The 13,631-nt window shown below is 43.6% G+C and overlaps 1 protein-coding gene across 3 annotated transcripts in view; it reads left to right on the top strand.

Moving 5' to 3' along the window:
• The window catches only part of ABCA2 (ATP binding cassette subfamily A member 2), a 382,666-nt gene that overhangs the window by 225,779 nt on the left and 143,256 nt on the right, over positions 1–13,631 (top strand). For all 3 annotated transcript variants that reach the window (XM_029612786.1, XM_029612783.1, XM_029612787.1), the window contains 7 exons: positions 2,043–2,362; positions 3,622–3,781; positions 4,345–4,473; positions 5,077–5,244; positions 6,337–6,433; positions 7,217–7,390; positions 9,225–9,327. In XM_029612786.1, coding sequence (XP_029468646.1) covers positions 2,043–2,362; positions 3,622–3,781; positions 4,345–4,473; positions 5,077–5,244; positions 6,337–6,433; positions 7,217–7,390; positions 9,225–9,327 — 1,151 coding nt within the window. The remainder of the gene's footprint in view (positions 1–2,042; positions 2,363–3,621; positions 3,782–4,344; positions 4,474–5,076; positions 5,245–6,336; positions 6,434–7,216; positions 7,391–9,224; positions 9,328–13,631) is intronic.

A 13,631-nucleotide genomic window follows, 5' to 3' on the forward strand; every position in this document is an offset into this window, starting at 1 on the left:
GTGCTGCTGTGCTTTGATTGGTTGCCTGAGGAAACTGACTGATGAACGAAGTCTAAATTCCAGAGAAATTAGGAAACCTTTGGAGAGTCTCTTAGGCATTAGAAGTGACAAAAACATGACTTGTAAATCTTTAACCTGCACCATTACTGCTACATCCCGAAGTGCCTTCTGCATGCAGCCCAGCAGCAGTCCCTGAATGTTTCAAGGGAAGACATTATTCAGCATATCCTTCTATGCCATTTTTATTGTTCTGTCTTGAGCGGGTGGGGGGCGGTGGAAGGGGTAATGATTATCCATGCAGATGCATGCCTGCAAACTTTCATCGGATACTATTAGTTGTCATATTTCCATTGTGTGTGACAGAAATTCATACGGTGGGAAGAATCTACAAAAAGGGTGGGGAGTAACTCCAGCTGGTCCTAGTGGCTTCTCAGTTTCTGCTCACCTAGTATAATTAATTCCGCCAGATGGAGCAAATTATGATGAGACAAAGGAAAAAGCAACCTATAAGGATGATTAATCCATGGTCTTATTTGCTGCTGTTGATGAGTCAACAACAGGATAGCCTAAAAATATCACTGCATTACAGCAATAGCCATGTCTTATCAAAATGGCAGCAAGGAAAGTAACTCTAATCTACAAATTAGTCGTAAAAAAACAGTGATGACTCATATCCAAGGACATTTAGCTTACTGGTACTTAAATTCTTGGTTTAGCTTCAGCTAAGATCGAAATTACTTCTTGATTAGTTGATATAAAGTGAAATAGGTTTTACCTGAATAAGGGCTGTGCAGGCTGTTGATCAATTCTGTTTTGCTGTGCATTTTGTTTTAAAGATATAAATCAATAAAGAAATTTTCATTTGTGAGTGGCTGAAACTGAGAAGAGGGTGATGATCAAGGAGATGAATAGCGATAGAGAGGGCTCTTTCTTTTTTTTTTTTTTTTTTATTCGTCTTTATTGAGTCTCAGCAAGGAAAGCAGTTCTGCAGGCTGCAGAGTGGGGAAGCTTCCCTTAAGCTTGTGCTTCCAAATGTAAATCTCGAGATCTTCTGTTGGAAAACAACTGCAGCAAGAGCAGGATTCTTGCAGGTGTCCTGGACTGGGACATCTCACAACCATATTTGCTGCTGTGTTTTGTTTTTTTACATGGAGAGGCAGAAAGAGAAGTTTCTTCTGGTAGAATCTCACTGCTATCACTGACAGGGTTGCCAGCAGACTCGATTTACTCAGGATCGGCTGACCAGTCCTGTTGCTTGCATGGACTTGTAGTTTAGATTTCTCTAAGAAAAGCAGGACTATGAATTCATGCATGCTGTGGAGTAAAGCTAGGATGGGTCAGCCTATGCTGAAAATAGGGCATCCGTTGGCGACCCTAATCACTGGAGGAATGCTTCTGTATATGGAGCTGCACTGCTGCCACTGTAGGAACATGGCCCCTTCAGAAGCCATGTTTCCACAATCAGAGTACCACTAGACATGTGTGAATAATTCTAGGTCAGATTCAGACCAGGTGAATTTCATCCTGGTTTCACGTTGGATGGCATAGTTCAAATCTCAGATTTGCCAGAAAAAATGTTGTCAAAGCTTTCTTGGTGAATCTGAAGAATTTCCAAACATGTTCACTAAAATTTGAAGCAGATTCAGTGATTGATACAAATCTGAATCTGATCTCTCTGCTTTGGATTTTCACACATTGGTGAATTTGCTCAAAAACTGAGGCAGATTCAATGATTAACGGAAATCCACAAAAAAGTTTGACGAACCTGCAAAAATTCTTGTGAGCTCGTTGAATTAGTTTGCAATGTGTTTTGTAAGGTTCACATACTTTCAAGTGCCACATTTTAACAAAGTAGATTAAAAAGAATTGATTTTTAAGTGGATACCATTCCTCTTTCATAACACCCACTGGTAACTGATGAATGTTCATTTACAGTATCGTTCTTTAAAAGATCTACATTTGTCCTTCCTTAAGACTGGCTTGCAGTTGAGTGAGTGGTTCTCTCCTGTTGATGACTGGTTGCTTTCTGCTGGACTTTGCAGCTCCGGTTGGATGAAGTCAATGGCACAGCCACCCAGCACCGGCTTCGTGCTCTCCTGGAGGACCTCATTGAGGTAGAGAAGGTCCTCAAAGACGTGGACATCCTCTCTGCTCTGGCCAAGCTGCTACCAAAGGGTGCCTGTACCAGCAAATCTCCACCACCCACCTCTAACAGCACCGCCTGGAGTGGAAATTTCACCAGCAATTCCACCGTGGAGGAAGGAGATGGGGAAGAGCAGACTGGGGAAAATCCTCAAAGCCAGTTTTCCGCCTTTGTTCAGCTGTGGGCAGGGCTGCAGCCCATCTTGTGTGGGAACAACCGGTAGGGGAAATCCAGAATGTTGCTGACATTTTAAAACACGATAGATAATCACCGAGACTTTCTGTCAATACATTCTGTGAACCCACCAGATCTATGGGCCACAACCAGATCAGTACTTGGATGAGAGGTTTCCTTAGAACTCCAGCTGTTGCGGGAAGTGATGTCACCAGTATAATCTTTCCAGTAAACAAGTGGTAAATAAATGCTCCCCTTTGGGGCTTAGCATTTCTGCAGCACCCACCCAAGGGCCAGTCTACTATGTAGATAGGGGCAATTTTGAAAGAACTCTCAGTGGCAGGATAGTTGGCTAAAAACATATAATATGTAACATATAGCACAGCCAGCTATCTTTAGGTAAATTTTCAGATATAGCATAGCTGACTAGATTTAACACAGGGATAGCAAGCTAAGTTTCTCCCCGGATCCAATTGTTCCTCCTGGAGTGCCTACTTTTTGGGCCAAAAGGTGACATCAAAAGAATTTGTAGCTTTCTTCCATTTTCCTGATGAAAACAAAAAATGGATAGATCACAAGTCCTTAAGATTCTTTATTATTGTAAAAGCTAGTTGCCCAGTGCTTGCCCGACTCTGGCCGAGTTTTGCCACATAAAATGAGCTGCTTCAGGGGCTGTGTGAGCAATATGTTACCTTCCAGGATCTGATTATTAACAGTCATCTATTGGTTTCCTTAAAGTTCAGGTAGCACAGAGACATCACACATAGAAAGTTTTAGCAAAGCCCAATGCTTGCCTAACTCTGGCGAAACCCGGCCAGAGTTGGGCAAGCATTGGGCAACTAGCTTTAAAATAATAAAGAATCTTAAGGACTTGTGATCTATCCATTTTTTGCTTTCCTCACGGCTTTGATAGATCGTGTTCCTCGTTGTTTTCTGGGTCCATCCATTTTCCTGATGACACACCATGGAGTAATATGAAGCCCCACAGTTAACAGGTGCATATAATGAGGTCTGCAGGGTGATGCTGTAAGGAGGTTTCATAGCCTTTTAATTCAAATTCTTCCAGCAAGTTTCATTGTATAAATAAACAGTATTGGAAGGGAAATATTCAGCTTTGCCCTCACACTTACAGTGCTGTCCGTTTAATTGTGGTAGGCTGTGATAGTTGACTGTCATGTGTAAGCAAAGGAGAATGGATCTAGGTACAGGAAATTCCAGAGAGTTTGGTGCTGCTTTTCAGTGGTGAAACCTTGCATTGGAACAACCTTCTAGTTTCAGTCAGATAATGACTTGTTTCTCTACAGGACTATCGAGCCTGAAGCACTGAAGCAGGGGAATATGAGCTCACTGGGGTTCACCAACAAGGAGCAGCGCAATCTGGGACTTCTTGTACATCTCATGACCACCAACCCCAAGATCCTCTACTCCCCTGTGGGAACAGAAGTAGACAAAGTCATTCTAAAGGTGAGTGGTTTGAGCAATAAGCCGGTGTAGTTTACAGTATTCTTTCCTCCTCCTTTTTCCTCCATGGACAAATTGGAGTATACAATGTACCATAGGAGAAACTGACTGTCAATTAGTTCAGTGTACACAGAATCGCTAGTTGTAACGTGCATAATGCAATTAAGACTTCCTAAAATCACTGGGGGCAAAATCCCTTGTAGTTATAAATGTAGGCCCAGGGCGACTTGGTCTTAGATCCCTCTGTCGTAAGTATCAGTTAGCAGGGTGTAGGGGCAGGTTCCATCTGAGCTGGAAGTTCAAGTGAAGAGGAAAGCACTAGGCTACAGAGAAGCGTTGCACTGAGGGAATGATGTGTTAATGGGAAATGATTCTATATGTTACCAGTCAGGTCACTCCAGTTTCATTCTCTCATTATCACGGAATCATTCTGATCCGTAGAGTGGCATAGAAATAGTAGCTCTGCAAAGTGTACCCCGAGTTTAAATATTCCAGGTGACATAGAGATTAGAAAATGTACTCGTTCAACAAGTAATAGAATCACTTCCCGTTTCCTCCTTATACAGGCCAATGAGACCTTTGCCTTTGTGGGGAATGTGACGCACTATGCACGGGTGTGGCTAAACATGTCCGCCGAGATCCGCAGCTTCCTGGAGGAGGGGAAGCTTCAGAGGCGCATCCAGTGGCTACAACAGGTGCCAGGGTGGGGAGAAAGAGAGGATGGTGGGGGAAGATGATAAAAGACAGCTGAGATGGGGGAGGTTGATCTAAAAGATGGGCTCTTCTAAAACATTTTTAAGGGGGTTGTGTTTTTTCCTTAAGTATTGAATAGATTTTGGTATTCAAGGAAATAAGACCAGTTGTCCTGTCTAGAACTGAGTATAGCACAGGCATGCGCAATGCAACAACAGCATCCAGGTGTGACCCAGGCTTTGAGCTGAATTCTCCTGTGGTGTAATGCTCTTAGCTGCTCTTTCCTTCTTTGTTTCCTTTTCTGTCTTCTGTTTTTATTTTGTTTTAGCTCTCTTCTTTTTCTCTCCTTGTTCATCCTCCTCCTCTCTCTGCTTATTATGATCAATGTATGTTATATTTTGTTATTAATGATTAATTTATATTGTATTTTGTTATGATTGTGGATTTGATTATTGGTTTAATAGATTATTGTTTAATTTGAATTTTATTGTATCAAGCCATGGGTACCTTAGTAGAAAGGGTTGATGGAAATCAAAGAATAGACTGGAATAGCTTAATACCATTACCACTCATGGTGGGTTTTTCCCTTTTTTTGCTACTGCCAGTTCACATCTGATTTGCAGAAGCAGCCTGAGCTCCTGAACGTCTCAGACAGTGACATCATCCGCAGCCTCATCAGCAGTAACTTTTCCATGCCTAATGCCAGCATCCTGCTACAGCAGTTGGACACAATCGATAATGCGGCCTGTGGCTGGATTCAATTCATGTCAAAGGTCAGAACAACACTGTGTGATCAAACTTAGGCACCCATGAAAATGAGATTATCCTCTCTCCAGCAACATCTGTACAACTTATGATCCCTTATTCTGGTGCCCAATGTACCTCTCCAATCCACTGATTGTCTAAGGAGATGATTTTTGGGGCAATTTTGCTATGCCCTACATTAGGACAAAAAAAATTGCATGTATTTTTACCCATGAACTTAGCACCAGTTTTCAAAAGCAAACATATGTGCATTCTTTTCCTCTGAAACTTGCCATAGGTACAGAGTATGCATGTTCGCATGCACCTGGGTTTTCTGCAGGTAGATGTTTGCTGTAAAAGTACATCTGAAGATTTGAAAATGCAATCTGCAAATGTACCATTTCTCCCCTGCCCTAAATGTGCCTCTACCCCCTCCCTGGAAATAACTCCCCTCACTGGGGTTGAAAGTAACACTTGCTCCATGATGCACAGAAGAAGGGCAGATTTTAGACAGGTGACTAACATGGGTAATGCATCTTTTACTCACATAATTTGCTTGAAAATTGGCTTCTGTGTGCCATTCATCATCGTTGGAAAAGAAAAAATTGTGATATTAATTAGGGGGAGGGGTGACTTATGAAGAAGCACAAGAATTAATGCATGATGATGGTGTGTGAGCATCTGAAACAGTGCATACATTCGGTGATTCCCAATCTGTTTGTTATGAGGACCTCCATAGAATACTGTGTGATTTCTTTTCTAAGTATTTTCTAGCAAGCTTTGAGAGATAGACCCACCTTTTCCACATGAGCTGGCAATATCTGACAGCCAGTACTGAGTTGTTGGTGTTTGCTAGGCTCTGTGCTGCTCATCTCTTCTACCAATATAATTGGCAGCCTGGATGCCTCAAGTGGCAGGTTTTCTGCAGCTTCTGAGCTGCGGTGCTCTGTGGCTTTCTTGTGACAGTAATGGGACAGCTGCCCTCTTAGAGATGGCCTCCTCTCAGGACACCTGTCCTGGGGAGCACTGGATGCAAGTGGAGAGAACGATGGATCCTAGGTGCCCAAAGTGAGCAGCTGAATTGGCAGGATGATCTCACTAATGTTTTTTTCCCTTCTCAGGTGAGTGTAGACGTATTCAAGGGCTTCCCTAATGAGGAGAGCATAGTGAATTATACACTAAACCAGGCGTACCAGGACAACGTCACTGTGTTTGCCAGTAAGTCCTCTCCCACATCCACCATCTCCTTTTCCCGAACTTTGTCTTGTCTCTTTTCTCCTCCTTTTCTTCCCATTTAGCCTTTTCCTTTCCTTTTTCTTCCTTCTGTGTACTATTCCTTCTCCTCCTTCTCCATTCATTCACCTCTCTCAGTCTGTTGCATGATTAAGAAGTGAGACACTTGACTTTCAGTAGCTGAATGTAGCATATTCGAGCCTGCTGCAGCCATAGGAATAGTTTAGCAATGTAGTAAGACTAGACCAACTTAGTTATGGTGCAGATGTTTATTTACAGTTCTTCAGAGATACAAGAATTAAGATGTTAGCTCACCTTGTCTCAGGTACAACCAACTGGTAAATGACAACTGTCTGGGTGTATTGTGAGGTCCTCCCACCAGCTCCCTCTGGCCTCTCCAAGCCTTTCTAGTCCTAGATTCTTATGGTAAGGTAAAGGGAACATCCCTTGCGGTGTTCTGCCTTAAGGAGAACTGGGTTAAAACCTTGAACCGGGCTCTTTAAGGTAGAATGAGGGAATTATTGATACATCCCCTCACACTGTAATACAGAAGATGTGTTTATGGTGGTGATGCTATTAAAGTATATGTAAGCCTGATGTGAGAGTGACTACTTTCTGTCTTGGCTTGATTGCTGATTTTGCTTACCTTGTTCCTCTGCCCCTGTCCCTGTCCCATAGCTTCAGCAAGCTCTGTCCTGATACAGGGGATGTCTGATCCGAATGCATCTCAGCCTGCTTTGTCACCCCTGTCGACACTCTCTCCCTCAGGTGTGATCTTCCAGACCCAAGATGATGGCAAGCTGCCTCCACATGTGATGTACAAGATTCGACAGAACTCCAGCTTCACAGAGAAGACCAATGAAATCCGGCGGGCATATTGGAGGCCAGGCCCCAACACGGGTGGGCGCTTCTACTTCCTATACGGCTTTGTTTGGATCCAAGGTGAGTTTCTGATATCCAAGATGATGGGTGAGGAAGGGATGGAAATTGATAGTTAGTATGGCAAACCTTAATGCCCCATAGCTGAACATCACTTTAAATATTATATAAAAGGAAATAAATCCTACAAGAAACTGTTGAAATGTTGGACTGCATATGCTCTGCAAAAATAAATTAAAATAAAAATTTCTGTTTTCTGTTACTACTCTCACAGCTGGAATGTATTGGTGCCAGTTGTCAATTGGACTTAATTTAAGCAGCTCATCTTGCATCTAGTCTAGTGTGAAGTTTCTTAAAGTAGATTTTCTCTTAAATCTTCTTAGCAGAGTTTGCCAATCTTGCTGCATTTGGGTACATGGTAGGTGCTGCTTGTTTCAGCACTGTTTATGCTCCTCTCCCCCTCCGCCCCCCATATAAGAGCTGTGCCTGGGGGTGTTCTGCCACCTCTAGGAGCTTCTTGTGCTCATACGACCTTTGTTGTTCTGAGCGATCTCCGATCCTGTGAAGGAGAAAGATTAGTCGCGAGATCAGAAACTGGTTACAGCGCACTCCCCAATCACAATTTTAACTTACCCTGCTCGTCATCACATGGTTTTCTTCTTAAAACAGGAATAGAGTAGCTGGTGTCTAGCGTAAAATCCTTGGTAGGTAAGACAGAAGTGAAAGGGTGGAGGGAGGAAATAATCGGCTGGAGCTTAGTTCTGAAATGAAGTGCAATCAAGATAAAAACTTCATTATAGTAAAACTAAAGAACAGTTACTGGAAACTGAATTCTGAAACTAGAACTCCAGTCCCTTGGGGAAATCCATGTACCATCTCAGGTCAGTTCAATTAGAAAAGTCTCCACAGTAGAAGCTGCTTTTATGGATGCTGCTGCAGCTTCTTATGCCGGTTGATCTCTAAAGAAACAAGGTTTCGTTGCAGGGCCTGCACTAAGCTAGCAATAGCGTGGCAGCATAAATGACTACTGGCGTGGATAAATGACTACTGCCATTGCTGTTTGGGTTAATGGATGTCACAACGATGTTTATTAGTAGCACAATTAAATAAAACTCCATCAGAGTATACTGATGCAGTCCCAGAACAATGTTTTTATAAAGTACCATACATGTGCCCAATATTATATGATCACTTGGTAAATAGGATTTTCTTTGCCCCCCCCCCCCCTCCTGAATATCTTACACTTTACAATATTGGGTGAGAGGTTAAACAAAACAGAGAGTTGGAATGCAGGGAATTTGAGTGCTATTCGCTTGGCTTCACAATAAGGGGGCAATTTTGAGACTACCCCTGTGCCTGCAAGCTAATTTTCAAAGGGAAACTCCATGTGGAGTTTCCCTTTGAAAATTCTGGCCAGCAGGAGATTGTGGGTGCTTTATTATCTGCACTGAGGGGGAGGAAGGGCAATTTTCAGACAAGCTTTCTAGCCATGTAAAAAGTTTTTTTGAAAGTTACTCTCTGAAAATAGCAAAGATAGAATTCTTATCTGGGAACCCAAAGGTTCAGGCCTCTAATCACTAGGATGTAATGCCAGCCCTCAGTTTTAGGTGTCTCATGGATCTAAGTTTCATGGGATAGATTGATGATGGTGTGCATATTGGTTAGCAAGTGACTAGACCTTGCACATCAATGGGTTTGTCCTTCTTTGATATTCCAATCTTTTCTCTTAGCTGGAGAAGGAGCACTATGACTGTGGAATTTTTAGATCACTTTATAGAGAACCTCTTGCCCAGTTGGTATATGTGAATAACAGCCATCCTTATAAATTAGACAGAAGAGCCTGTTTCAAGATGCCAGCCAGATGCTAATCGTGACTACTTCTTTCTCTGCCCTTCAGATATGATGGAACGTGCCATTATCAATACGTTTGTAGGCCACGATGTGGTGGAACCTGGGAATTACGTGCAGATGTTCCCTTACCCATGTTACACTAGAGATGAGTGAGTAAAGGTGGATTTCAAATACAGAATAACTTGGGATACATTCCATTGTGTATGAGTGGGTCACCTCCATTTCTCAGCATATTAAGTGAGATAGGGGGAGGGACACCTCTTGTTTTGGTTATGTATCATGAATTTTGGAAAGGGGGTGGGAATATCTCCAGTCTGAGTGTATGATATAAGGCTGTGTTTCTCAACCACCGGTCCATCAACCAGTACCACTCCCTGCCAGTATTTCTTCCAGTCTACAGAAAAACAGTGATTGCAAGAGAATGAGGAGTAAGCAAGACCTGCCCTATAGCATAACTGCATCAGGAGGGACCTTGAACCAACACAAGCGGCTTCAGCACAAACTTAGAATGGCACAGACCACACTGCAGGGCTATATCCTCCCCCACCCCTGCTTTTTAATTTTCTGGGGATCCCTCCCCCTACTCACCAGCACTCCAACAAAGTCTATGTAATTTAAGGAATGTAGCTAGCCAGTCCCTGGCATACAGAAGGTTAAGAAACCTTGCCCAAAGGATTTGTTCATCTTGGTGTATGTACTATTAGGTATAATGGAGATACCTCCACTCTTGAGTGTATATATAATAAGACGAAGGGGAGAGGAATCTTCATTCAAAGAGGTTGATATTCAAAGAAACCTGAGTGCCTGACCCTAGCTGCTTAAAATTGAGTATTCAGCCAACTTAAATGCTTAAGTTTTAGACTGAAATTTCCCCTAACTTTAGGCATCTAAAAATTTAAGGTTACTACATTTATGCCTGCTGTTTATTTGCCTACATTTAGTCATCTAAGTTAGGGATCTAGTGCCAATATTCAGCACTAGGTGCCTAACTTATTTCCCTGATTTGACCCTTCCCGCTTTTAGGTTACTAAATTTAGGGACACAGTCTTGGTCAGTTTTCAGATTTGCCAATTTATTAACCTAAGCAGCAAAACCCTTTGAAAATGTACTTCTGTATGTGTACTATAAGATATGAGGGTGTGCCTTCATCCTGGGTGTATACTATAAAGTATAGAGAAGAGGAACCTTCTTTTTGGGGTGTATATCATAAGGTATGGGGGGTGCCTTTGTGCTGGGTATATCCCGTAAAGTATGGCAAAGGGCTTCTTCATATACACGGTTAAGTATAGAGGAGGTCCATACTTGGGTATATAGTGCTATGAGATATGGTGAAATTATCCTTTCATCAGATTGATTGCTGTAAGGACCACAGCAGCAGTTTCATGGAGTACTGTTTTTCTTATTGCCAGACCAGTATATGCCCTCCTGCTAGCAGATGGACATGGAGTTAAAAAAAAAAAAAAAAAGCTCCAGACTGACTTTTCTCCCTCTATAAAGGTCTGGTGCTGCCTTCAAATTTTCAGTATTTCTTTGTCTCCAGCAGATGGTGCAGACATGTGGACTGGTGTGCAGCTAGGAGTAGGCCACTCCCAGGAAGACTTTAAGCCCAGGTTCCCGGTGGAGTATAGGCCAAGTGCTGGGGGTATTCCAGGCAACGTTCCTGTGGGACTGATTTCTCCCTCTCTCCTTGAGAACCAACTCAGTAGGGGTCTGAGTTCTAGCACCAATGGTTCAAGCACCGGGTGGTCCCCAGTAACTTTGTTCCCTTGTTGGCTCCAGTAGCAGGAGCAACTGAAAAGGCTCCTAGGGCAACAGTCTTCTGGCTGATTTCCCTAATAGAGCAGGATCCTAAAAAGAAAGAAGGATTACAGCATGACCTCTTCCCAAGACTGCCTCCCAGTCTCCTGTGGTGCTGTACTGGATTTGCATTCAAGTCATGGTGTTTGAGGTGATCACCCACCCTGCACCCTCCCGCCCTCTACTGGCTTCTAGTTTCTCCACAAACCCCCCCACCCTCCCAAATGGTAGGTAAGGCACCATATATAAGTCACAACAGCTTAGTATATCAGTCAGTGCATTCTGCCTGGCTTGTGAGCAGGCAGGTACCAGGTAGGAGACCTAGGAGGATGTGAGCTGTAGAAAGTCAGCACCCTGCCAACAGCAAAACTAGGTGGATTCCCCAGTTCATACTCTAGCCCCTATGATGGAAGGCAGTGCTGTAGTGCACATAGACACCGGCCTGATCAGCGCACCCATTTTGGCAGGATTAGCAGCCATTTTACTGCTGCTTTGAGCCAAATAAAACCAAAATAATTATATAAATAAATCAAGCATTCCAAGCTCTTTATCTCTCTCTTCTCTCTGATAGTTGAATGGAGAGGTTCCATGAGGTCAGAGATTTACCATCAAACTCTGCAGAGCCTGTACAGCTCCAGTTCACTATGATATTATTATGGCATCAGGTGACTTCCAGACATGTTGGAGTTTCTCTCTCCTGCCTTCTCAGCCATTGGACTGATTGAGGAAACAGTAAATAGAACTGGCTCTCTTCCCCTTTAGGCTTCCCAAATTAGACTTTTCATGCAGAAGATGACAGCAGTCTGTCTAAAAAAAAAAAAAAAAAGAATTCCATGGTGCCTGGGCAGCACCTTTGGATTCCTCCTTGAGGGCTTCCCAGCCATTATTCTTATTCCTACAGGGAAGAACCTCAGGATGGCCTTAGCAATGTTTGGGGTGCTCGAGCTCTCTTCTGATTGGAGCAGTCCTAGGGAATCGGCAGGGGCAAAAGGAGGAGGAGATAGCCATGCCTCCTCAGAGGTGGGAGATAATGGCTCAGTGGGGAGGCCGTTTAGGAGATAGATGGTGACCCTTAATTCCAGGGCGTGACTTCCTTCATCTCCAGAAGGAGAATGGGAGACAACTTAAGGGATCCCACATTCCTGGGTGCTTGTAGGGCCCCCACTAATTGCTTTCCACTACATTTGATAATTGGAGGTAGGAATCTCCTTAGTGTGCAACACATGATTCCAGATTTAAGGTGACCAAGACTAGGAGGCATCTATATTCCCTTTCCAGGGAATATAGGGATTGGATGACCAAAGAGGAGACAGTCATCCTTATCTTTTAAGACCACAATCTGTGGAAGAAAGCAAAATGTTCAGGAGCCCCCATGAGTGAAAGACTGAATCTCTTCTTAAACAGTCTTTCTTTTTTTTACCTCTTTAGTCTCTCCCCACAGGCTTCTATTTGCATGGTTTTATGAACCAAGTCCTCTTGCATTAGGTATGACATCTTTCAGAAGAGACCATTGTGACTTTGCCTCAGGTAATAATGTACACAGAGTGGCAGTCTTGAATCTTCCTACAGTGGGACCAAAAGCTCCCACATAGATTCATGGCTGATGAGTCTCACATGGTGGAGGTAAGTGACATTGGGAGCTCCTTTTGGTCAGACTTCCCATCTGACTCGGTCAGGTCTAGTTCAAGAAAAGGCCACAAAGATTATGGCTGTACTTCTTGGGAGCTCCCCCACAGAGTGACGGCCATGGCACTCTCAACCTTGTTGTACAGCTTTATCCTCTCTAAGAGAACTGTCTTTTGGAGTGGTCCTGGAAGTTTAGGGACCAAAGTTCAGAGAACAGTTAGGGGTGCTTATTGGAAGCTGTTCCCTCCCCCTCCCACCCATACCAATGCCTATCCTGCTTGGTGCTCCATTTCAGATGCTACAGACAATCTGCTCAGGCAGCTCTCTTGCTGCCTTGGGGAAGTATTCCAGGATGGTGGGTTTGACTGGGGTGGTGGTCTCCTTGTGCACTACTGTGTTCTGGTGTGCTCCTTCACAGCAACTCTTGGAGTCTTTTATACTGGGGGTGGGAGGTGAAACACCACCATGGGGACTTCCCAGTCCCTTTAGTGAAGGCCTCAGGGGCAATGCTACTAGGCTGGTTTGGTCAGTCACAGGTTTTGGGGCTCAATCTCTTCCTTGAAAAGAGGTGCCTAGTTAGAGACACGAGTTCTTCTATTCCTGGGTTCCCCATGGAGAATGGCAGACCTTTTCTTAGGCAGTTTCCCACATTGATAAAGGGGCAGTCCTTCTTATCTCTTCCCAAGGGTTTACAGCCAGATATTTCTCAGAAGTATTTTCCTGGATCCCTCACTAGCAGCTATCTGGCTGTGCTGACTAGGACTCCAGATGCCTGTTGATCAGGGTCTCTCTGGTTATAGAGGGAATCTTGTTTCTCCATTAGTTAGGCATCCTATTATTCATTGCCAAGGTGGAGCGGGAAAGCCCAGGATTATGCAGGTGTGGAAATCCTATTCTGACTGATGGTTATCTTGAATAGCGATTAGTCCGTACCAGTCTGGAGTATAGGGAAGCCCTCATGTCTCTGAAGAGAAACATGACCTTATGGCCTTGGATGTCATAGGCTCAAGGCCTCACTTCTGGTGTCCAT

The sequence above is a fragment of the Rhinatrema bivittatum genome, chromosome 8, assembly GCF_901001135.1.
Source record: "Rhinatrema bivittatum chromosome 8, aRhiBiv1.1, whole genome shotgun sequence".
Taxonomy (NCBI): domain Eukaryota; kingdom Metazoa; phylum Chordata; class Amphibia; order Gymnophiona; family Rhinatrematidae; genus Rhinatrema; species Rhinatrema bivittatum.